Raw genomic sequence first — 23,775 nt, 5'->3', positions numbered from 1 at the left:
AAAGTCCCTCTCGTGGTGTTCTATTTGAGAAGACATTCATCTTAAGAAAGATCTAATCACTTGGCCAAACAACTATCAATAGCAGTTTTACATTGTCTCAATACTAGTTGGGGAGAACCTTCATGAAGAATATATATCCAAAAACATGGACAAAGACGACATTTTGAAGGAATCATTCATATTAATGGAATCATGGCTCCTTCAAAGCGTCAGAATCTGGCAATCTTCCAAAGAAGACGTATAGTCAAAAGCATACACTGTCACATAATACTGATGGCGACCTTTGTTGTTGGAAACTTGGTTGACTCCACTATCCATACTGGATGTGTAAGTGAATGGAGTGGGGAATGGTCCTAGAATGAACTTGTTCAGTGTTCTGGTGTGTTCCTTTGGGATCTGTCATTCTTAAATAATCAAAATATCCCCCGTTGTTGTTCTACTTTTCCCCTATAAACTTTCTTAGGAGTGTAACTGTTGTTTGCTTTGTAAACAATTTCCAGAGGCCTCCTTACATTTTATGTTAGAAAGGACTTATCTACTTTCTTAGACCCATAATATTACTGACCAGGGTTTCCACCAAAGCTGATCAAACATCCTTTATGCCTTCTCATTTTATGCAATTCATATGTATCTTTTCCCATTAACCCTTCATAAAGGATCTACCCAACACTGGATTTTTTGAGCATCTTAGATACCATTGTATATGTCCCTCATCCTTCATTTTTTTAATGAAAGGCCTTCCTTTTCCTAAGAAGTGATGTAGAAGATCTTATCAAGGACCTCTCTATAATCCATATACATAAGCTTTTAATTTTTTTCTTTTTTTTGTTGTTAATGTGTGAGCTAAAACACAAATGATGGCTTTAACCTTTTAAAGTAACGCTTTTTTTTTAAACCCTTCCCTCCCCTCTTGGAGTCAGTACTGTGTATTGGCTCTGAGGCAGAAGAGTGGTAAGGGCTAGGTGATGGGGGTCAAGTGACTTGCCCAGGGTCACAAAGCTAGGAAGTGTCTGAGGCCAGATTTGAACCTAGGACCTCCCGTCTCTAGGCCTGGCTCTCAATCCACTGAGCTACCCAGCTGCCCCCTAAAGTAACACTTCTGATAGGATCACTTTCCTGAAAAACTCTCTAGAACAAATACCAAACTAAACTGGGAGATCAGACTGTGGGAAGCATGCCCATATGACTATAACATAAAAACATAAATGCACATGTTATGATAATATGCCTTCAGTCTTCTATTGGTAGAAGTCATCTATATTTTTGGTTTCATACATTTTGAAAATAGTTTTCAAGGTGAAGCTTTGTGGCTCAGTAGATAAAGAGCCAGGCTTAAGGACAGGAAGTCCTAGGTTCAAATCTAATTTCAGGTACTTCCTAGCTATGTAACCCTGGCCAAGTAATTTCACCCCATTTGCCTAGCATTTACCACTCTTCTAGCTTGGAATGAATTCTTAGTATCAATTCTAAGACAAAAGATGAGAGTTTTAGAAAAGAAAGAAAATACTTGAATATCTATCAGCTCTGGAGATAGTCTCCCAGAAATGGTGCTGACAGATAGACAGACAGACAGACAGGCATGCAGACAGAGAGAGAGAGAGAGAGAGAGAGAGAGAGAGAGAGAGAGAGAGAGAGAGAGAGAGAGATGGGGTAGAGACAGAGAGAGACAGAGAGACAGAGGCAGAGACAGAGAGAGAGAGACAGAGAGAAAAAGAGAGAGAGATGAAGAGATAGATGGAGAGATAGGTAGATAGATGGAGAGATAAATGGAGAGATAGATGATAGGTTGATGTATTGATGGATAGATGGACAGACAGAAAGATAGATAGATGGAGAGATAGATAGATATATAGATATAGACAGATTTATCAACTGATAAATCATATATATATATATATATATATGCCTGTATATGCACACGAAGTGGCAGGGACGCAACACAAATAAGTAAAATAGTCTGTCATCAAAAAATTTATATTGGGGAAAGAAAATACATAAAAGAAACTTGAAAAAGAGGAGCTGGGGTGGCTGGGTAGCCCAGTGGATTGAGAGTCATGCCTAGAGATGGGAGGTCCTAGGTTCAAATTTGACCTCAGACACTTCCCAGCTGTGTGACCCTGGGCAAGTCACTTGACCCCCATTGCCCACCCTTACCACTCTTCTGCCTTGGAGCCAATACACAGAAGTTAAGGGTTTAAAAAAAAAAAAAGGAGCTGCACATATATTTGGAAATGGTTGTGGGGAAAAAACATGAAGGCATAATTCTAAAAGCTTGGTGCCCCACAGTTAGAGTCTCTGGTTTTAGGGGTAGAGATGTGAATGAGTGCCGATGGCCAAGTTTAGAAACGATAGCTGGGAAGTGACATTAAGACCTAACTCTAGACAGGGAAAAAGCTCCCGGTGAGTGAGACCTTTGGATTCAACAACAACAACAAAATGGGATCAGCTAAAAGACAAAAGGCGAGGCCCCTCTGGAACCAATAAAGGCTACAACTAAGGGTGTCTTGATAGGAAATTAATCATAAAATATAGTTTTCCATCCAAATGACAATGTGTTGAATGGCTTCAGCTAAGGTGGGAGAGATGGTATGAAGGAAGAAGTGATCCAGGAGCCACAGCTCGGACATAGCCCAAATATCCCAAAGTAACAGTGCAGATTAGGAGATTGACTTTACCAGGAAATTCAATTTGATTCAATCATCATTTTTTGAGGACTATATACAAAGAGCAGTGCTGAACATTAGTGTGAAAGTCTATGCCTTGAAAGTGTTCATGTTCCTCTAGAGAAAAATAATATATGCATAGATAAGTAAACTAAAAGTAAATATAAAAGTGTTTATGTATTTGATGTATATGGATAGATAGCAATACATTTTTATTTTATATATATATACATATATATATATATACATACACACACACATATGGAGAGAGAAAGAGGGAGAGAGAACACTAAGAACTGGGAGAATCAAGAAAGATTTCATATGGTGGGGGGCATCTGAGCCCCAGTTCCGCTTAGGAAGCCAGAGATACCAGCCCTCTAAAGGGAGCAATGAATTAAGGGAAGCTTCTGGGTACAAAGGAACAGCCTATACAAAGGCCCAGAGGTAGGAGAGAGAATGCTGTGTAAGGAGAATAGTACATAAGCCATGTAGTGTCTGGAATGGAGAACACATGAGGGGGAATACTGTAGAAACAGCCTGAAAAAATAATTTTAAAAAATAGAGCATTTGCATATTTCCCTAGAGGAAATAGGGATCTATTGAAGTTCTTGAGAAAAGGAGTAGCATAATTAAACCTTTGCTTTAATTTAAATCCAGGGGACACTGGGGTAAAAATCAGTATAGCATAAACCCAATTTGGGGTATAACATAATGAAACCAATTAACAAAATTTGCCTTTATCCACTCTGCTCCTTTTAGAAATCACTTTAAGCAAAATAAAATGACTTTCATAGGAGAAAAGCTCAAATGGGAGCTAGTCAGTCAGCTACTGGCTTGGAAGGGCTTGTCAAAGGCGATGAGAACCTAATGGCTCATTTAACCCATAGGCTAAGGCACATGAGAGTCACTGCAGCAGCCCATTAGAAACTAACTCTCAAGTGTCTGTTCCTCTCGGTGCTCTCCTAGTCCTTCTGGAAGCAGAGGGTAAGCTAGAGAGATGCAAACAAGCACGCTGCCCACCAGTCTAATGGCCAATTTAATTTTCCTTTGGTTTTGGTCGAGGTCAGTCCTCAGACTTAAGTGTCTCTAACTCTGTATCCAAAGCTCTGCTTTCTGCTCTCCTGAGTTATTTCCTCTAAATGCTGCACATTTTAAAAAAGAAGAAGAAGCCCTCCCCCAACAAAATAAATGAACACACCCTATGTGCCTTCCCTAGCCCCAAATCCCTGATGTCAGTATTTTGTGCTGGTCCCTTTATGAGGTCCCAAGTTTCCCTCTCCCAGGTGACCCCATCCCCTGATCAGGTTAGCTGTCTTTGGAGTCCCTGCCTTCTCCCTGCTTAAGCACTTTTTGAGCAGAAAGGCACACAGGTGCCAGAATGAAAGAGCCATTCATGTTTTATTATCTGCTTCAAGGTCACACAGCATACGGTGTAGCTAATTGTAAGTACAGGTTTTACACAGAGCACAATTACTGGTCGGAATTTGGAACAATCATTCTCTGAAATCCTGAACAAATAATACAAGCAAAATTCACCTTCGAGACCAACCAATTAGTCTTTAGTAGCCACGTGTTTTTCATCACAAAAACCTTTCAGTTGACCCGCCTGCCTGGGTGCTTTTAGATTCATTTCAGGGAAATATAAAAAGTCTGGGAGTTGGGGGGTGCTGGGGTAGGGGTTGTACAACCATGGCCACTTTTTAAACAGATTATTAACACTGATTTCCCCCCTACATTTTTAAATCTCAGTTTGACTCGGTTGCTGATATATCTGATGTGTCAAGCAATGTCACCCTCAAAAGCTACACCATGCACTTTGAGGTATCGGTGTGCCATGATGTGTATGCATGACTCTTTTGCATGATGTGTGCATTGTACAGTGAAGTGTCGCTAAAATTCTCCGACAGCTAACATGAGAAAAATGCCACTGCACACGGCGAAGGCATTAAATACCTTACAGAGTGTACAGAGCCCTGAGCTGGGCACTGAGGGGGGATTCCATTTAGAAAAAAACAGGGCCCCTGCCCTTCCTGTCACATAGAGAGTGAAAACTCCAGCACAAGTCACTACAATAGGCTAAGTACTGTGGGATCGGTGTGTTAAGAAATTATGAAACAAAGCTATGTGAAGGCTACTGAGAAGAGGAGAAGGAGGTGCGACCATGGACCCAGATAATGAAGGAAGACTTCCCTGGAGGAAGTGGAATTTGATTAGAGTCTCTAAAGAATGGATTGGAATTAAAAAGACAGAAATAGCAGGATGGAAAGCTGTAGAAAAGAAGGAAATAAAGCATTTATTAAGTGTCTATTGACATGCCAAGTAATGTGCTAGGTGCTTTACTAATATACCAACCTTGAGGTGAGGCTACTATTATTACCCTCAATTTACAGTGTTATAAGGAAGAGATAAGTAGTATTTTTTTAGTATTTTTTTAAATAAAGTTGTATTTAAGTAGAAAGTGTAAGCTTTTTAGTTTTTCCACTCAACCCCCTTTTCCAACATTTCAGAATTCTTTCCTTGTGGGTCTCACACCTCCATCCTTTGCAAACTTACACTTTCTACTTAACTTATTTCTTCCTTAATAACAACAGTGAGGAAGCTGAGGTTGAGGTTGAATGACTTGCCCAGATTCATACAAACAGTAGGTATCTGAGGCTGGATTTGAACTCAATCCTTCCTGCCTAAAGACTTTGAGATAAACAAAGAGACAAGGTTTCGAAGGTAGTGGGCATATGCTTGTGTAAGGAGCTAAGGCAAGAATGAAGACAATGAGGAAGCTAGGCTGGTAGAAGATCAAAGTCATTGACAGCATAATACGAAAGAAGACGGGAAAGGTAGAGTAGAAGTGTCCAGCTGTGGAGGGATCCAAAGCAAGAGTTTTGCCTTATAAAAATACTGTAGTTGGATTTCCAAGAAACACTCTGGGTCCTCATCCTAGAGAGACATCGCCTCTTTAGAGCGAAAGCCTGATCTGACTTTATTACAGGATTTCATAAGAATAGAGGGAGATGGGAAAGGAACCCACTTTTACACAAAGGTCCTAGAACCTGAGTGACAATTTTTTTCCCTCTCACACCAGTTGAAGGAAGGGCTGGACTCCCTCAGCAGCCAGACGTGGGAGAACACCGTTAACCTTGGCAACACCGAGGATGTTAGTAGCCCAAGGAGAAGGGTGTTCTAAGTGGAGAGGGAACCGGAGATGGTGACATGCATGAAGAGATCACCTTGTTAAACCTGCAATGCAGCAAGCCTTTGTCTCCGTGGGTAACAATAGCTGGAGCTTTCCTTAATGAGTGTTCTGGGGTCTTAATGACACTTTTATCAGGCTTCTAATGTGACCATTAGCTTGTTATCTAACCTCTGTAGGAAGCAAAGTGACAGCAAGTAGAATTACCGACAGCTTTTAAGCTTTTTAGGAGGGATTGAGGCAGTAGGTTCCAAGAAGGAACAACAAATGATCCTTGGCATACTTGGAGGCTGCTTTCGTTTTAAGGGTGTCACTCACATAAACTTTCTTCTCAGGGGCTGGCTGATACAAAAATCCCCCGGACAGGGACTCCCGTGAGTATTCGGAGCAACAGAAGCATGTCTGTACTCCGCATCCCAAGCCAAAGCCAGATTAGTCGAACCTACTCCCAGCCGTCTCTGCATCGCAGTGTCAGTCAACTCATGGACATCCAGGACAAGAAGGTTTTAACTGATGACTCACTGTGGGAGACCATCATGGGCCATGATAGTGGACTGGTAAGTTGATCTTTACGACTGAGCCAGGTCACCAAGCAGCCCAGGAAAGTGATTGTTAAAAAAACATAATTCACATTTATTCCATCATTCATTCACATTCCTTCATTTCACTTAGTAAATCTCTTTACACAAATGTTTGATATAATTTTGTGCAGCATAGACCAAGCACGCATTAACATTTCATTTCATTTCATCTAAAAAATGCCTGTATATCATCTAAAAGCTTCCTTTATCACAAACTATGTAGTATTGGTCTGCTTTCCCAATTAAGTACAGGTGGACCATTTGCCTTTGCTTACTAATGGGCTTCAGTACTGTTCATTATAGGGAAAGGAAATATCTTTCTTGGTCAAAACTCTTAAAGGGTTCAAAAGGTGTTACTCCAGGAGATCTTTGGAAAGTCACAACAGATAAGTGTTATTGCCCCCATGGACCATGTTTAAATTATTTCAATGGGTACATCCAGTAGATGTCATTATCATGATGGGCTCATGTGAACTGACCAATGTCAAGTGTTCATCATAAGTCCAGCTAAGGGACTGCCAAAATTCATTGCAAAATGTCTGCTTCTTAGATAAGGCAGAGGCAGGAAGGCAGTTCAGCATAGAAGACATTGGACCTAAAATTTAAAAAAAAAAAAAGTGATTTAGTTCTTTCAGTTGTGTCTGACTCTTTGTCAACCCATTTGGGGTTTTCTTGACAAAAGTATACTAGAGTAGTTTTCCATTTCCTTCTCCAACTCATTTTACAGGATGAAGAGATTAAGTGATTTGCCCAGGGTCACACAGCCCATAAGGATTTAGATTTGAACTCAACTGTCTGACTCCAGGACCAGCATCCTATCTACAGGGTCATCTAACTACACTCAGACTTGAGTTCAAACCCAGCCTGGGATATTTCACAGCTGTGTGATCATGGGCAAATCACTTAATTGCTATCTATCTCAGTTTCCTCAACTGTAAAATGGGAATAATAATAGTACCAAGTTCCTAGGTTTGTTGAAAATAAAATGAAATATCTGTAATGTGCTTTACAACCTTGAGCCTCTATTATATATGTACATGTGTTTAATTTTATAGGTTTTATAAAAGTTCTATCATTCCTTTTAAATATAAAATGATATTATTTACTAGAAAATTCACATATACATGCACGTAATATACCCCAATATATGAAGAACTAGATAATTTGCCCATTTTGAATGGAGAGTGATTCGGGGCAGCTAAAACAAGTGAGAAATTCAGGTTAGAAGCAAACTTAATAACACTTAAATTTGTTTTAATCTTTATATTTTTGCCAAGAATTCCTTTATGAGCTAATGACCACCAGTGCAAAGGAGAAGGCCCCTGAATTCTGGAAATATTTCTCACAGTCTAGCCAAGGCCAGGAGAGCAGCCCAATCTTTATGAGAACAGACCTAATAAGTCAACCTCCCATCCTTCGCCAACCAATTACATTGCTTAATGATCCCACAGCATAGATCTGGAAATGGAATTAACATCTAATGCTTTGCTTCCCCACCAATCACTACTAGAGAGCCATCGGCAAATGATGAAAACTGGGGAAATCTTTGCTGACACACATCAGAGAGAAGACCTTTTTTATATAAAAAGATAAAATTGGAAAGCTATCTCTGGCACTGTCTCCTTCCTGTGAGTGCGTATGGCATAGATGGAAGATTTCCAGATCTTCCATCTACAGCCAAGCAATGCTTCAATCTGCTGTCAAGAATATCAATCAATAATATCCTTTGCATATATAAGTATGGAGTATGAGGTCTCTTTTTTCTTTTCCTAATGCAGATGCTGATTAACCACAGAATCACTCTCTTAGAGAGGCATTTGCTGCTAAGTGTAGGAAATAATATGATTACTGGAGATTTTTCTTTTTTAAAAAATTCTATCCACCTAAAAATACCAGTAAATCAGTGATATACCCAGAAGTTACCGTCATGGCTCCTTAGCCAATGGGAACAGATGTACTTAAATCCTACTTTCTTTATCAAAAACTTCTTATTTCTCCCAAAACCTTTATTGTGCTAACTCAGATTATGCCTTTGGCTGCTGTCAGATTATTTTCTTTTAACCCTTAATTTCCATTTTTGAATCAACGTTAAGTATCGGTTCCAAGAGAGAGGAGTAGTAAGGGCTAAGCAATGGGAATTTGCCCATGGTCATACAGCTACAAAGTGTCTGGGGTCATATTTGAACCCAAGACCTTCCTTCTTTAGGTCTGATTCAATCCATGCCCCCTGCTGTCATATTATCTTCCCAAGTGATACCTTGGCCTGGTAGAAGCCCTCTGTCACCACACTCCTATACAATAGCATACATAAAGCACTTTACAGTTTGTCGATACTTTTCGTAGGCAGTGTCCCAAAAGTCTTAGTAGAGTTCTGAGTCATTAAGGCCTTAAAAAGATAAAACTATTCATCTTTAATAGTACAAATTCCACTAAAACCTTTGAGATGCATATTACCTCATTTGATGCAATATTTTTGAAGCAGATGCTACAGCTATTATTATCTCCATTTTACAGATGAGGAAATGGAGTCTCAGAGATGTTAAGGGATATAACCATGAACATATAGCTATTACTTCCTAGAGGCATAATTCAAAGACAGCTTTTATTTGCACAAACAGCATTCTAGTCTCTATTCCAAGCCACCTCTTATCACCAATGTTGGTCATAGAGTATAAAATAATAATGGACAAATATTTTTTTCTGTGGCTTTCTACATTGTCCAACATAGAAATAGATGTATTAAGGTATTTAATAAAAACTTTTCATGATATTATATCATATTTATTTGTGATATTATATTATGATTAAACCATTTGACATAGTAATGGTATTTTTTCTCCTTCATTTTGTTTTATTGAAAGGCAGCTTGGTATACTGCCTTGGCCTCAGTCAGGAAGACTTGGGTTCAACTCCTATCTCAAAAATGGGCTATCTGTGAGACCCTGGACAAATCACTTAACCTCTCTGAGTCTCACTTTCCTCACCCATAAAATGAGGGGAACATTAGAATCAATTACTGCAAAGATCTCTTTTTAGTTCTAAATTTATGCTCCTATAAATCAGCAGCTTTTGTGTCATTTAAGAACACTAAGAATCACAGAATCTGGGGACTTGAGAAGTAATTTAATAACATAATATATGATGAATAAAAGCTTACAAAATATTTTATGTAGTATCTCATTTGATCCTCACAATAATCCTGTGAGTAGGTATTATTAATATTCCTATTTTACATATGAAGAAACTGGGTCTAGAAAAGGTTAAGTGACAAAGTACACAGGCAGGAATTGAACTTGAATCTTCCTAGCGCCAAGAGAACTGTAGTGCTAGCTGCCTAGTCCAACCTGTCCTGGATCATAAAGGCCATCTCCATCTTCCCCCCACAATTGGTCATCCAGCTTATATTTGAAAGGGGACGGGAAAGCAACATCTCTTGAAGTGGAAAGATTTAGATGGGCTTCTTGGTCTCCCCACCATTCAGAAGAAAATGCTCTCTAACTATGGCTTAGTAGCAATCTAATAGGTCCACCAAAAAGAAGACCAGGCACAAAACTTACATACCTGAAGCTAAACTTAGAATTTTGCAGTCAGCTGACTTGATCTCAAGGCAACATTAGGACTATGAAGGGGACCCAAGCACTTCCACTTGGAATGTGTCCTTCCAGATTCATGAGCTCTCTGGTCTACAGTTTGGGGTTTGTTTCAGTGGCATAAATGCCAATAGCTGGAATACAAGTCTATAAAGAAAATAGTAAGCCATGGATGAAGGTTTTTGATGTTTCCTTGTATAAAAGAGAAGTCTAGTTTCCCATAGAGTTCTTAAGAGCATTCTCTACCTCTCACTCGATATCAGGAAGGGATCAGGGAGGTCAGAGGCTAAGCTTAAATGTAACTTTAAATAATTCTTTCTTTTCAAAGACCTTGGGAGACAATTTTAGGGAGGATTCTCAAGGATGATCAATCTATTTCGGAGCTCACAACTTTTTTGAACAAGATGTTTCCTGTTTCCATAGTTTAAGGAATGCAAGATTAAGAAGGACCATTGGAGCATTCTAAACAGAAACTGCACATACATATGAGCATATAGTTTTCTTATTCTAATTCAAATGTTTTCCTAACTAAAATCATCCATATAGTAAAACACATACATATATAGGGTATAGCATTTATCTATTTCAACAACCTTAAGGCAATATCAATGTTGATTAAAAACAAGTTGGAATAACAAATCAATTTTTATTTTGAGGCAGTTTTGCCTTTCAATTTACTCAGAAGGGAAGAGGAAAAAGACAACTGGGAATGTACTAAATAATAGAAAAGGTATTTTGAATACCTTGTTATTCCATATGTTTAAATAGTTGGTGAATTGGTAAGCATAAGATGGAGAAATGTCAATCATATTTTTCAATGCTGTTGCTCAGAATTACTTTGGTAGAACTTTTCTTTGTTTATAGCTGTTTATGAGACCTCCTCTCAAGACTATTGGGGTAATCAGGTGATATCCTTGCCCTCCTCCAAATTAGCAAAATGTGAGGTGTATCTTTCTTTTGGTTTAAAGTGAAAAGCAGAAAAACAGAATTCCAGAAAAATTTAGTGAATGATTAATGCTTGCTTTCTGTGCTCATCACTTCTGTTTTTCATCATTCAATAAAATTTACTATTCAAAAAAAAATTAAACCTTCCTGTTTAAAACAGCACCTGGCATATAGTTGGTGCTTAATTAATGTTTATTGATGAACTGATTGCCCCCCCTTCCATATAGCAGACCATCATCTACTTGCAGACAATGACTCCACTCACAAGTCTTGCCCCCAGTGTAAATATCTCCATTTTTTCAAATGAGTTTCATATGGCATGGCCCCTTCATCATCTAAATAACTCTCCTTTAGGCAAGCCATACACTATGGACTTATCCCTTTAAAAGCTTATTAATATCTTTCCTACAATGTGATATTCAGATAGGCACATAATTCTTCAGAAGTGGTCTGACTAAGGCAAAATACAGAAGGGTGATCACCACTCTTAACCTGAACTCTATGCCTTTCATTTTCTTTTTTTAAAGACTGAGCCTTCTCACCTTGCCCAGGCTGGAAAGTATGGATTCTACTCATGGGTCTGATTCTACTGCAGTTTGGCACCAGAGTTTGAAAGCACTGTGTCTGAGCTGAGCAAGTTCTATCCTGCCTTAGGCAACATTCTAGCCCTCTGTTCCTGGGGGCTTACCTTACAGATGCTGAACTTAGCAGAGACACCCAACTGGCATAGTGCAATGCAGTGCAGAATTCCCAAGTCCAAGAGATTTGCCAGTCTTAGCTTTCCCAGTAGCTTGGATTACATATATGACTATTATATTCAGTCTCTAGGTTTTTGCTTATATGGCCTAAAATCTTTTTAGTTTTTTGGGTTGGCTGAATGTTAGAGAATATCTATAAATATTTTACTGAAAATGTAGAAGCAATTTCCCATTATTTTTATCCCAAAACACTTTGGTGGGTCCTTTATTACTTTTAAGCATTACTCTAGACCAGTGATGGGCAAACTACAGCCCGCCAGCCAGATGCAGCCCCCTGAAATGTTCTATCCTGCTGTGTGACATTATTCCTAATCTGACAAATACAATGAGTAGGATACAATACAGTGAAACTTTGAAAGAGTTGCCTTAGAAATAGACTGACAGATGAGCATTTCCTTTCCTTTGGTCCCCTCTTTAAAAATTTGCCCATCACTGCTCTAGACAATTACTCAGTCCTGAAGTATCTTCACCTCTACCTATTCACACCTTTCTCATTTTTCAAGTGGTAGCCAAATCTTAAACCCTCTATGACACTCCTTTTTTCTGATCCACTCCTGCCCTTACTAACTGCAAAAAAAAAAATCTTAATTGATTTTAATGAATTTGATAAAGTAAAGAATATACTATGCCATAATTGCTGTTGCTTGTTTGTTTGTTTGTTTGTTTTTCAGTACGTGGATGATGAAGATCTGATGAATGCCATCAAGGGTTTCAGTTCTGTGACTAAAGAACACACCACATTTACAGACACTCATTTGTAACAGATGGAAAAACCTTTCAAGATATGGAACTGAACTGTAGTGCCACATCCTAGATTGCTCAGTAATGACTCACTAGTTGTTTAACCTGAAGAGTTACTCCTGTGTGTCGTTTATTTCCATGAACATAATTTGGGGTTTTTTTGTATTTGGGGAAGAGATAAGGATTGTTTGGTTGATGGTATTCTGGCTAGGCTCAGCCTAGAAATAAATCCTTCTCTTGTGTTGGTGAAATGAAGGCCAGTCTTTTCTATGCATATCCATTTCAGGTCTGTGTGTTTTGTCAATGACAGAGTAATGTATATTTTTATGGGTCTAGATTTCCATTAGAAGAATAGAGGCACTGCAATAGAAAACTAATTTATTTCTGTGGCTTAGTGGGAATTTATGTCAAAAGGTAGTGTGGGGTTCAGTGGATTGGGATCCAGGCTTGGGGAGACCCAAAGTCCTGGGTTCAGATGTGACCTCAGACACTTTACAGCTGTGTGCCTCTTGGCAAGTCACTTAACCCCAATTGCCTAGCCCTTACTGCTCTTCTGCCTTGGAACCAATACTTAGTTTGAAAGAGTTTAAAAAAGATAAGGGTTTAAAAAAAAAAAAGAGGAGTATGAAGACATTCCCAATAAAGTTGAAGCCGAGCAACATGACCCAAAGTTCCCCAAGGTAAGTGAAAGGCCCATGATTTTCCTCAAAAGAAATATGCTGTTATTGCTTCTCTCAGATGTCCTTCACTCCTCTTACTTCTGATGGATAAATGAAGGCAATTGGAACCCCCAAAAGTCAGCTAAGATTATTCAAATCTACCAATTTCACATATGAACACACCATTCAATATGAGAAAGATCTCACATAAATTGGAGTCATGCTTCTCTCAAGCTAAGTATGGGTCCCACTGTTTCGGGCAAAACCTCCTTTTGGAAAGCCTTGGTTCACAGAGCTTTTTGACAGGGTAGCATATAATTTCTGATACAACTGCCTCTATCTCAGCTTTTAAGAATCCTTTTAAAATCTGAAAACTAAATAGCCAATTTATGTACTTCAAATAGAAAATGAAGTGTTTCAACAGAACCACCTCCACTTGAACTGTAACCAATGTTTCTATTTCATAGTATATCAACATACAATGTTGAGACTGCAATTAGGGAAGTTATCATAAAAATCTGACAACGTACTGAGTGTTGGAGTACACTAACATCTACAATTTAGCAGATTTCAAATGGCAACTGCAGATCTGTTTGTAATATTTCATCAGCTTGATCATTGTCGACAGAATTAAATAGAAGGAAAATATGTGCAAGCCCTCTTCTTGCTTTGAAATGAATATAATTGCTTAAATTATAGTATGTACGTAAAACTCCAAGATCACCCATATGCTTCAATGAGTAACACTTAGAAAACCATTGCAATCTACCCTTTCCCCCCTTTCAGAGAGGAAGTCTTACCCTTTATCTTAAATTGCAAATGACATGCAAAATAGACTGTTACCATTTTCCACAGCTCCTTAAAGGTTTCTTTCACCTACTTTTTATGTTGGTGACAAGGTCCTTGGATGTTCGAGAAAAAGAGGATAACTAGTTTCTGTTTTAGGACTTGAAGAGATGTAAGTACTTTTGTTTTAAATTGTTGTGGCCAGGGTGGGTGGGAGAAAGAAAAGAAAACCTGTCTAAATCTTAACAGTCAGTGTCTCCTGGAAAGTGTTTTCTACCCAGCAGCATAACTCTCATAGTTCTATCACAGGACCCAATGAATATATATTCAGAGTTGGGTATTTTCCATGAAGGGAGACAGGAAAAGAGCCACAATTCTAGGCCACTGAACAAGGAATGCAGGGTTTCAAAGTTCTTGGTGGCCACTTCTTTTTTTTAATTCTGTTTTTTCTTAAATTCCTATGAATAGCATTTTAATTAATTAATTTAATTATTTGGAATATTTTCTTTTTTTAATTTGAAAATTTTTATTTAATTAATTTAGAATATTTTACATGGTTACATGATTCCTGTTGTTTCCCTCCCCTCCTCCCATCCCACTCCCATAGCCAATGAGCAATTCCACTAGATTTTACATGTGTCATTGATCAAGACCTATTTCCATATTATTAATATTTGCACTAGGGTGATTGCTTAGAACCTACATCCCCAATCATATCCCCATCAACCCACGTGATCAAACAGTTGTTTTTCTTCTGTGTTTCTCCTCCCACAATTATTTCTCTGAATGTGGCTAGTTTTCTTTCTCACAAATCCCTCAGAATTGTCCTGGATCATTGCATTGCTGCTAGTAGAGAAGTACATTACATTCTATTGTTCCACGGTATATCAGTCTCTGTGTACAATGTTCTTCTGACTCTGCTCCTTTCACTCTGCATCAATTCTTGGAGGTTGTTCCAGTTCACATGGAATTCCTCCAGTTCATTATTCCTTTGAGCACAATAGTATTCCATCACCATCAGATACCACAATTTATTCAGCCATTCCCCAGTCAAAGGACATTCTCTCATTTTCCAATTTTTTGCCACCACAAAGAGCATGGCTATAAAAATTGTCGTACAAGTTTTTTACCTTATTATCTCTTTGGGATACGAGCCCATCAGTGGTATGGCTGGATCAAAGGGCAGGCAGTCTTTTAAAGCCCTTTGGGCATAGTTCCAAATTGCCATCCAGAGTGGTTGGATCAATTCACAATTCTGGTGGCCACTTCTTACCTCTCACCCTCCCCCAAAAAAGTACAGGTAGTTTCAAAGTACATAAACGCCTGCTCTGAGATTATTTTACTCATGTTCTTTTGGATGGAACTCCCACATACTGATTGACTTCTCAACCCTGACAGGCAATAAGCTCTCTCAGCTAGAGACATGACAAAGCACAGCCTAAATCTACTACTTATGTGCATCAGGCCTGGTTCCTTATAAAGTCTAGTTCCTTTTAAAGCCCATGATGTAAGTCCAATAATAATGGTGAGAGAGCTAACCTCATAGCCAGAAAGACCTGGGTTATTTTCCTGCCTGTTACTTGATTAGAAATAATTCAAAATGGGAACAACAAATATAATTGCCCTTACTGTGATAATGACACCTAAATTTCACTCAATTCTCTCTCAAACTGGGGAGAATGCATTCACTTAGCTAAGGATAAAGAAAAGATTTTGCTTCCCAATGAACCTTTCAAAACAGACTTTTGTTTGGCTCAAAAAATAGATCACTGTCTTAAAATTGATCTGTGTGACTACTGACCAAAGCCTTTATAAACTTACATAGAGCATCCTCCAATATGGCGGCTCTGCTCCCATTGTAGACGTATAAGGCAACTCAGGAACAAGCAACTTCACTGCACTGCTCCATTGGGGCAGAGGCTGGATAGATGATGATGGTCATCATTAGGTAGCACATGGAGATGACTACTTCTCTGACCCCAAGAGAGCTCATATGCTTGTAGGTCAGAAATTTCAGATTCTTACATATTAATATTCCAGTCAATCATTAAACATTTATTAAGCACTTATGTGTGAGGCATGGTGCTAAGCATTGGGTTTGTAAAGAAAGGTAAAAACACCATCAGAAACTCAACTTCTAATCTGAAAGACAATTCATAATGGGTACATACAAAATACACTTAAAATAGAAAAAAAGGTAACCTTAGAGTCAGTAATAAGCATTGTTAAATCTTCAGTGTGAATATTTACACCTTAGAAGTGCACAAACCAAATTTTGATTTTTTATTTTGTTGATTGTTTAGTTATAAGAAAGTGATGAAAAAAATGTTGTGTCTTTTGGAAATCTAGCTGTTAAGCATTTACCAACACAATCCTGCTTACAGGGGAAGGCTTTAAAACAGAAATTCTTAACTTTTTACTGTCAGTGATCCTTTGGCAATCTGGTGGAGACTATGAAGTTTTTCTCTAAATATTTTAATACATAGAATTGAATAAAATTACAAAAGAATCCAGTTATATTTAATAAATACTTATTAAATCCTACTGTGTGCCCTACACTGTGCTAAGCAGCTGGATATAAATTAAAAAGGAAACAGTCCTTGACCTTGAGGATTTTACCATCTAATAGGACAAGTGAGGATCCAAAAAAGGAGTAGAAGGAGACTACCAGGGAGCATTTGACTGTGGGAGCATGGTGTCCCATGGAATCAAAGGCAAGCAGAGCTGATGATGGAAAATGGAGTTGTCTAAAAGGGAATGAGCTCTTGACAAAGGAAGACTTTGGGAAGAATATAATGCTCCACCCTCCAGTTTTCCAAACAGAAGGGAGAAGCAACTGAAGATGAGTTGAGAGGTTATCAAAAAACATGAGTCAGGCTGCATGGAGGTGAGATTTCAGGGGATCGGCTTATCCTGAGGGGGTGTATGGTCTTCCTTAGAGTTGAAGCCAAGTAGAGCTACTGATGGAAAATAGTGTTTGAGCTGGACCTTAAAGGAAGCCACAGAGTCTAAGAGGCAGAAGGACAGAAGGAAAGCATTCTAAGTATGGGGGGCAGCAAGTGCAGAAACATAGAGAGACGAGGGAGTATTTTCTATGTGAGATTCAAATAAGTTGGGTCATAGATTATATGAAGTATAAAAAGAGTAGAAAGTGAGGAAGGGGCCAGGTGATGGAGAACAAACCAAGGACTTTACATTTAATTCTAGATGTAAACTAGAGAGTCACTAAAGTTTGTCAGAAAGAAGATAGGAAGGAGATGGTATTGACCCAATCAGGCCTATGTTTTAGGAAAATCACTTTTTCAGCTATATGGAGGATGAACTGGAGTAGGGAAGAGAACTGAGGTCAATAGAAATAGTCTAGTTAGGAAATAATAACAGCCTGAACTAGCATGACAGTTGTGTGAGTGGAGAGTGGAAAGTGGAGCAGAGACTATATGAGAAATTTTATGAAGGTAGAAATGAGAAGATTTGGCACCATTTTGGCTACATAGGGCAAGAGTATGGAGCCAAGGATGACACCAAGGTTGTTGGTCTGAACAACAAAGTACGATTTTACTTTCTATGCAGCCAGGTGGGGTTAGACTGCTAGACTTGGGGTAGGGAAGACATGAGTACACATTTATCCTCAGACACGAGTGTGATTCTAGGTAAGTTATTTAACTTATCTACCTCAGTTTCCTCAACTGTAAAATAGGGAAAAGAGTACTTCCCAGGTTTGTTGTGAGGATCAAATGAGATATTAGCATAGTGCCTACTACCTAGTTGGCACATATTAAAAGCTTGTTCCCTTCTCCCCTTCTAAACTCAGAGTACTGTAAAAATACTGAGTTCTACAGTTTTAGGATGTATGATGAAATAACGTATTTTTTCATAAAATTTGATTTATTGAATAATTGGACCGATAGTCACAGTCATCAACAATCAGCGTTAATGGACAATTTTAACTTCTTTGAATTTAGCTTCATTGTAAATATATCGTTTCCATTAATATAAAAGGTGACATTGTTTCTCATATAGCCGAGGAATTATTAAGTATCTTTTCTTTTCCCTTATCTCATCTAGTTTGGAGCCACAGACCTGGCCTCTGCTCTATTTCCTACCTACTCTGGTTTGATCCTCCTTAGGCACTCTGGAAAGTCTCCATTACTGGGGGCTCATTATATCGGGTGCTGGACTTACCAAGGACACCAGTCATCTTCAGTTCCACTGCAACTCAGAATTCCCAAATTCAAGCAACCACCAGCTTCAACATTCCTCTTCTTAGGGACCACAAGTATATACAATCATTCTTGGCTAAACATTTATTTTCAGTGCGAAGAGCCATCATGTAAATCAAAATATTCTAATAGTACTTTGACTAATATTTAATGTTGAATTGTGTGATTCTGCTAACAAAAAATATGGAATTAATTAGCTTCATTAACTGAAGTTGCAAATGATTTTTAAAAACTACGTAGAGGAGCACATTAAAAACATGTCACAATGCAGTATGGAATGACAAAGGATGCTATGTACCAACTGTACAAAAAGAAGGTTATCCTGGTGACAGTTTATGTATAGAATGGCATAATAACTAAGGAGATCAGTTCATTTTGTTTTTTTAAATAGTAATGAATTAACACTATGCAGAGACAAAGAAAAGAAGGATGTTATTTGCTAACCCTTTAAACTTTTTGCTCAATTTTGAATCCTAACCCCATTATCTTTGAATTCAGAAAAAAATTATTACTTCTCTTCAAAATAAAAGTTAGCCTAACAGAAAGAGGATAGAGCTCAGATACACTTCTCTAGACTACTGATGAAATTATTTTTAACTGATGTGAGTTCTTTCCTTTATACCATCTAATTAGCTCCTATTTGTTCAAAGTAAAACACCATCCTCTTGATCTATTGAAAATGCAATCAGGGGGCAGCTGGGTAGCTCAGTGGAGTGAGAGTCAGGCCTAGAGACGGGAGGTCCTAGGTTCAAACCCGGCCTCAGCCACTTCCCAGCTGTGTGACCCTGGGCAAGTCACTTGACCCCCATTGCCCACCCTTACCAATCTTCCACCTATGAGACAATACACCGAAGTACAAGGGTTAAAAAAAAAATAATAGGTATTGCAAAGAAAATGCAATCAGTTACACAATTTTGACTAGACATTATGTGATATTCAAGGTTTAAAGTTTGTGATTTTTGTCCTTTCATACAAACTTTGAAATAAAAATATGTGATGAAAAGGGCAGACCATGAGAAATATAGCTCTGTTCTTCTTCTCACTATATACTAGCAATATGTTTATATTCTCATCACAGATTTAGATTTGGAAGCAATCTTAGAAGCCATCTTAGTCCGACACTCATTTTATAGAAGTAACTGCAGCTAGCTCCAAGAGGTTAAGCAACTTGCCCAATGTGACATGACTTGTGTCAAAAACAGGCTATAACTATAGGCTTTATGGACTTTGAGTACAATATTCAATGCCCTCTGCCATGCTGCTCCTCCAAACTTCTCTCCTTTTATTTCTGACCACTTTATATTTTTAAAAATGAGTTTTAATTGATGTCTTCTTTTCTACATTATTGATTTTTCCCAGGATCTGTTTCCATGTCCTCCTAGAGTTCCTTAAAATAATATTTTTATAAAGACAAAAAAAGAAAGAGAACAATCACTGATCAACATGTTGAAAAAGTCTGAAAGCATATGCAATGTGCAAAACTTGTGGAAATCCCACCTCCAAGAAGCAGTGGGTTGAAAGTGTCTTCTCATATCTCATCTTTATAATCATACTTGGATCTTTATAGTTTTGCAATATTACTTTTTATTTTTAGTGATTCTTTCATTTACATTTTCATAGTCCTTGTATATATTGTACTTTTAGCTCTACTGGCTTTACTCTGCATAAATCATGAAGATCTTTCCATGCTTCTCAGTACTCATCACATTTATCATTTTTTCAGTAGAGTAAAAATTCCACTGCATTTATGTATCACAATTCATTTAGCCATTCCCCGATCAATAGACATCTATTTTGCTTGCAATTCTTTGCTATTACAAATGTGCCGCTATGAATATTTTGTTGAACATGGGGACTTTCTTCGTATCAATAGCTTTCTTGGGATATAAACCAACTAATGGCATCTCAAGATCAAATAGTATGGACATTTTAGTCACTTTACTTGTATAATTCCAAATTACTTTCCAAAATGGCTGCATCATTTTAAAGCCCCACCAATTGTGTGTCAGTATGCTTATCATATCCAAACAATCCTTCCAAAATTTACTATAGACATATTTATTATTTTTGTAATTTTTCAGAGTTTTCAATGAAACATCAGTTTTGCTTTGATTTGCATTTTCTTATAAGTGGAGCATTTTCATACAATTGTGAAAATTTGGTAATTCTTCAGAGAACTCCTTGTTCATAGCATTTGTCCATTTATCTTTTTGAGAATGGTTGTTAGTCTTATCTATACTTGCTAATTGTTGAAATATGTTGGATACCAATATACTAAATCTTTATCAGAGAAAACTGATATGAAAATTTTTTCTCCTATTTGACTCTTACTATGCTAGTTGTCTGAGCAAAATCTTTTTCACTTTAATTTAATTAAAGCTATATCATCTTTTGTAACTAGGTCGATTTCCCTATTTGGTTAATATCGCCTATCCATTGCTTTGAGAATTTTATGATGTTTCTCTTCTAAAAATTTTAAGTAAGGTCTTTAATATTAAAGTCAAGTATCCATGAATGTATTATGGATTATATTATGAAGTGCCAATCTAAGCCTAATTTCTGCCAAACTGCTTTCCAGGTTTCTCAGGAGTTTTTTTTTTTTAAATTTAAAAAAAAATCTTGCCTAATTAGTTGATTTTTTTTTTGCTTCATTGAACACTAGTTATTGAATTCCATTGTTTCTGATTCTCCTTCATCTAGTGGGTTCCACTGATTGAGCTTGATATTTTTAACTTATATGATTGCTGTGGTTCTTGCTGCTTTATATTTGAGAAGTACTATTCTCATGTCATCATTATTTTCAGTATTTCTCTTGGTATTCTAGATATTTCATTTTTCCAAATGAATTTTATTATTTCATCAGGTTCTATAAAATGTCCCCTTGATAACTTGAATGGGATAATATTAAAAGTACAATAAAATTTAGTAATATCATTTTTATTATATTGACATGAATTAGTCATAAGCAGTAAATATTCTTCCAACTCTTTGAGTTATTCTTTAACTCATTTAGGATAATTTTGTAATTCAATCTGTATAAATTTTTTATGTGCTTTGATAAATTGATGTACATTTGCCATATGCATTTTGTAGTTATTTGAAATTGATTTTCCCTTTCTAAAATTGCTTCTTTAAATTTGTTATTATTGTTGTCAAGAAATGCAGTTGATTTTTGAGGGTTCACTTTGCAGATTGCTGTGTTGCTGAAGCTATTGTCTCAATCTTTCTTTATCTTGACTTATTTTCTAGGATTTTCCAAGTCTACCATAGTATCATCAACAAATAAAAATAATTTTATCTTCTCTTTACCTCTCTTTATGCTTTTAACTTCTCTGTCATCTTATTGCTGATGTTAGAATGTCTAAAATTATATCAGATAATAGTATGACAATTAGGCATCCTTGTTTTATACCTGTATTCACTGGGAAAGCTTCTAGTATATCCCCATTACATATAATGCTTACTTTGGTTTCTAAATAATTGGTAGTTGGTTGTTGTCCTTCATATTCAAAGAGGACCAAAATAGGGTCATTGGTGATATCTTTTGCCTTGAGCATAGTAGAAATGATAGAGCTGCACAATGCTGTCAGCCTTACCTTCTCTTCTAGTCAATGAAGTCCAGTGGCAAGACAAAAGTCAAGATGGCTCAGGAGTGGATAGCCTTGGCTTCTTCAACATCTAATCAAGTTCTAAGTGCTCCGTATCACCTACTTCTACCACCTTCATTGCTATTGGAACAAATTTTCCTCATCTGTCCCTTCTGAAGGACAAGTCTTTGTCTTGTTTAAAGGACTGAAGGAGCAGTCTTCATGTGCCTGGGGTAGACACCATTGTGCTTGAGGGCTTTGGATTACTCTCAACTTGGAGCTGGATTACAACTCAGTCTGGCTGCTGTGGCACTTTACTGGGACGTGGCTGCTGGGCATACTACAGATTCTTGAAGCTATAAGTAAGAGTTAAGTGGCACTTAGACACTAAAAGAGGAACACAACCCTGAAAAGGACTTAGCAAGCCCTCACACCAGAGGCACCAGTCTCCCATAAATACCTTGGTTTTAGAAAAATGCTTTAGTGATATCAAAGATGGGATCCCTCTGTACCCACATTTTGTAAAGGTTTTAGCATAAATGTGTATATTATTTTGTAAAAGGCTTGTTTCATGTATCTATTAGGATAATCATATGGTTTTGGATGTTTTGATTTCTATATAATTAATTAGGTTGATTATTTTCCTAATGTTGAACTATTATTGCATTTCTTGTATAAATCAAACTTGTTTATAATTAATGATTTCTTAGATGAAATGCTATTTTCTGACAGGATTTTGTTTAAAATTTTTGAACAAATATTAACATGTCCATTTTCTTCTTTTTTATCCTCTCTGGGTTTATATATTGTGATTACATTTGTTTCATAAAAAGACTGAGGTAGAATGCTTTCTTAATTATTGAGAATTTGGGCAGTATTGGGCATTGTTTTTTAAAGTTAAATAGAGCTCTCATATGAACCCATTAGGACCAGGAGAATTCCCTCCCTCTTGACTTCTGAAGTTTCATTATAGATACCTTCCATTTCCTTTTCTGAGACTAGGTTATTTAAGCTCTTTTCTTCTGACAGTTTGGGTATTTGCATTCTTAAGGTATTCCTCTGTTTCTTTTATGTTCTCAGATTTATTATCGGTACATAACAGGTTCTGAGTTTTCTTTTTTCTGTGTGTGTGTGTGTGTGTGTGTGTGTGTGTGTGTGTGTGTGAGAGAGAGAGAGAGAGAGAGAGAGAGAGAGAGAGAGAGAGAGAGAGATTTCACCCTCCTCACTTGCTATTTTATTGATTTGGCTTTCTGTCTTTTTAATTAGATTAGCTAATCGTCTGTTAACTTTATTAGTTTTTCCAAAGAACCAATTTTTAGTTTGATCTGTCATTTACTTTTTTGTTTCCACTTTATCCATTTCTTTAATTTTTAATAACATCTTTTTGGCTGATTTTTAGTTTCATTTATTGGCTTAAATTTTTTAAAGATTATTCTGTTCATTGATCTTCTTTTTCTATTTCATTAAGGTATGCTCATAGGAATATGATTTTTCACTAGAGGAACAAATTTGCTACATCTCAGAAATGTGTTATTTTATTTTATCATTATCATTTTTTCATATAATATCATCCCTGTGATATGTCTGTTTCTGGTCCTTGAACTAAATACTATTCTTACTATTTTTATTGTATTATAGTCTGTAAAGGATGCATTTACTATTTTTACCTTTTTACCTTCGTTTGCAATATTTCTATACCCTGAGGGGTAGCTAGGTGGCTCAGAGGATCCTACTTGCAAATCTGGCCTCAGACACTTTCTTGATGTGTGACTCTGGGCAAATCACTTAACTTCCATTACCTCGCCCTTAACCACTTTTCTGCCTTGAACCAATGCACAGTATTTATTCTAAGATGGAAGATAAGGATATATATATATGTGTGTGTGTATATATATATNTTCACTAGAGGAACAAATTTGCTACATCTCAGAAATGTGTTATTTTATTTTATCATTATCATTTTTTCATATAATATCATCCCTGTGATATGTCTGTTTCTGGTCCTTGAACTAAATACTATTCTTACTATTTTTATTGTATTATAGTCTGTAAAGGATG

At 37.1% G+C, this 23,775-nt stretch overlaps 1 protein-coding gene across 1 annotated transcript in view; it reads left to right on the top strand.

Annotated features, from left to right (window-relative positions):
- USH2A (usherin) overlaps positions 1–12,485 on the top strand; it is a 1,059,501-nt gene extending 1,047,016 nt beyond the window's left edge. The window contains exons 68-69 of the mRNA XM_044674959.1: positions 6,186–6,407; positions 12,396–12,485. Of these exons, the coding sequence (XP_044530894.1) occupies positions 6,186–6,407; positions 12,396–12,485 (312 nt within the window). The remainder of the gene's footprint in view (positions 1–6,185; positions 6,408–12,395) is intronic.
- The last annotated feature ends 11,290 nt before the right edge of the window (positions 12,486–23,775 follow it).

Source organism: Gracilinanus agilis, chromosome 4, assembly GCF_016433145.1.
Source record: "Gracilinanus agilis isolate LMUSP501 chromosome 4, AgileGrace, whole genome shotgun sequence".
NCBI lineage: Eukaryota > Metazoa > Chordata > Mammalia > Didelphimorphia > Didelphidae > Gracilinanus > Gracilinanus agilis.
Note: the sequence above shows the minus strand (reverse complement) of the source record. Positions and strands in the feature narration are given on the sequence as shown.